The sequence below is a fragment of the Aptenodytes forsteri genome, unplaced genomic scaffold, assembly GCF_000699145.1.
Source record: "Aptenodytes forsteri isolate BGI_AS27 unplaced genomic scaffold, ASM69914v1 Scaffold33, whole genome shotgun sequence".
In the NCBI taxonomy this organism is placed as follows: domain Eukaryota; kingdom Metazoa; phylum Chordata; class Aves; order Sphenisciformes; family Spheniscidae; genus Aptenodytes; species Aptenodytes forsteri.
The window spans coordinates 7,084,970-7,086,619 of NW_008795037.1; the positions used below are offsets into that span (position 1 = coordinate 7,084,970).

The 1,650-nt window shown below is 48.5% G+C and overlaps 1 protein-coding gene across 1 annotated transcript in view; it reads right to left on the reverse strand.

Moving 5' to 3' along the window:
* The window catches only part of HSDL1 (hydroxysteroid dehydrogenase like 1), an 8,216-nt gene extending 6,572 nt beyond the window's left edge, over positions 1–1,644 (reverse strand). The window contains exons 1-2 of the mRNA XM_009276749.1: positions 1,577–1,644; positions 570–802 (exon numbers count right to left, since the gene is read on the reverse strand). Of these exons, the coding sequence (XP_009275024.1) occupies positions 570–789 (220 nt within the window). The 5' untranslated portion in view covers positions 790–802; positions 1,577–1,644. The remainder of the gene's footprint in view (positions 1–569; positions 803–1,576) is intronic.
* Between the last annotated feature and the right edge of the window lie 6 nt (positions 1,645–1,650).

The window sequence follows — 1,650 nt, forward strand, 5'->3', positions numbered from 1 at the left end:
ACCTCTCCTTCCTTGCCTATCCCTTCTGAAGAGTTTACAGCCATCCATTGCAGCACTCCAGCTGAGCGAGTCATCCCACCATGTTTCCATGATTGTCAGTAGCAACCTTCTGCAATCCCACCTAATACAAGTTTTATATTTTCTATGACAACAACAGAGAGCTTAGAGTAGAACCTTAACGAAAGGTGAGGATGTCAAAGGTACGTGACTTAAGCCTTGCTGAAGAGCTTGAGCACATGTGAAAAGCCCGTAGCAAAAAAAGGATCTTGTCTGCATCTCTGTCTACGCTTGTATGCGTTCACGGTGTACCTTGCAAATTTTGGGAAAAATTGCTCTGATTCTTTCCTAGCAGTCAGTCAACACACTGAGCTTGCCCATCTCCTGAGGAATTGAATTTAGTAAGGCACTGAACAACTGCCACTGCTCCAGCAGGGTAACTTGCAACCTGAAATAATGCAGACCCCAGTTTGCGACATAAAGCTCACCCAGCAATATAAGCTAGCAAGTTTTATATAACATACTGTGCCAGTACTGTAAACATAAGCAAATATACTGCTTCAGCCTCTTACCAGTGACCACTGCCCATTTTCCGTACTGCTTGACAAGATCAACCTCGCCGCTCAGCTTTGGAATTAAATGCAACCTAAGCATGCTGTAAGTGTCAAACGCGAGAGAGACACACTTTCTGACTGTGTACCAAGCTCCAACTATAGCCAGGGCCTCTATGTAAAAATTGCAGGAACGACTGATCTCTCTGTACAAGAGGTAGAAACGATCCACTGCAGCCATGGTGATCACAAGCCTGGGAAAAAATAAAAGAGACACAGGCAATTACAATCGCCTCTTGGGCCATGTAAACTTTTCAGACTGAATGGAAAACCTTTGAGATTCAGCATGTTACAGTCTGAGCACCATTTTGATGCAGAAAAGCTACAAGTCAGCGTACTAAAATTTGGGTATCGTCTACCACCATCCTCACTGGTTTAGCTACTGTTTAGCCCTTGTTCAAGGGTTTAGCTACTAATCAGTTATACTGCAACGACACCGATCAACGACACTGTAAATAAAACAATTCAGGTCCAAGCAGATAAGGGAAGCTCAACATGTAAAAGCTAATTGTGGAAGATTAAGATCCACCTACAAAAGAAGCGAGTATAACCCACAGGAGAGAGCTGAGCACACAAGAAACGCCACGCTCTCCCAAGCACAGAAAGCTACATGAGAGACAAAGCAAGCTGAGAGACAGAAGCACAACTTTAGCCCCTGGCGCTATCGCAAAGCACTAACCCCTTCCCAGCAAGCGCACCGCATCTACCCTGTCCTTACGGTTTGAAAATCCTTGAACCACGGGACACTGCCGCGCACTAATGTCACATCGCCCACCGGCTCGCGATAGAAAGCTTGCTGTGCCTCACGAGGTTTTTAATAGCGAGTAATTTTTTAAAGCAAGCACAAAGCCCAACCGCCGCCTCCTCGGCAGCACCCGATCTACACCCGGAGCCGCCAGCTTACCGCCACTGGCTTTAGGGCCGTTACACACCGCCCTCCCCTCGCCCAAGCGCGCCGCAGGCCTCACCCCTCCCGCGAGGGATAGCGGGCTCCGGGCGCGCCCTTGCCGACGAGCCCCAGCGACAAGCGGGCCTGGCCCGG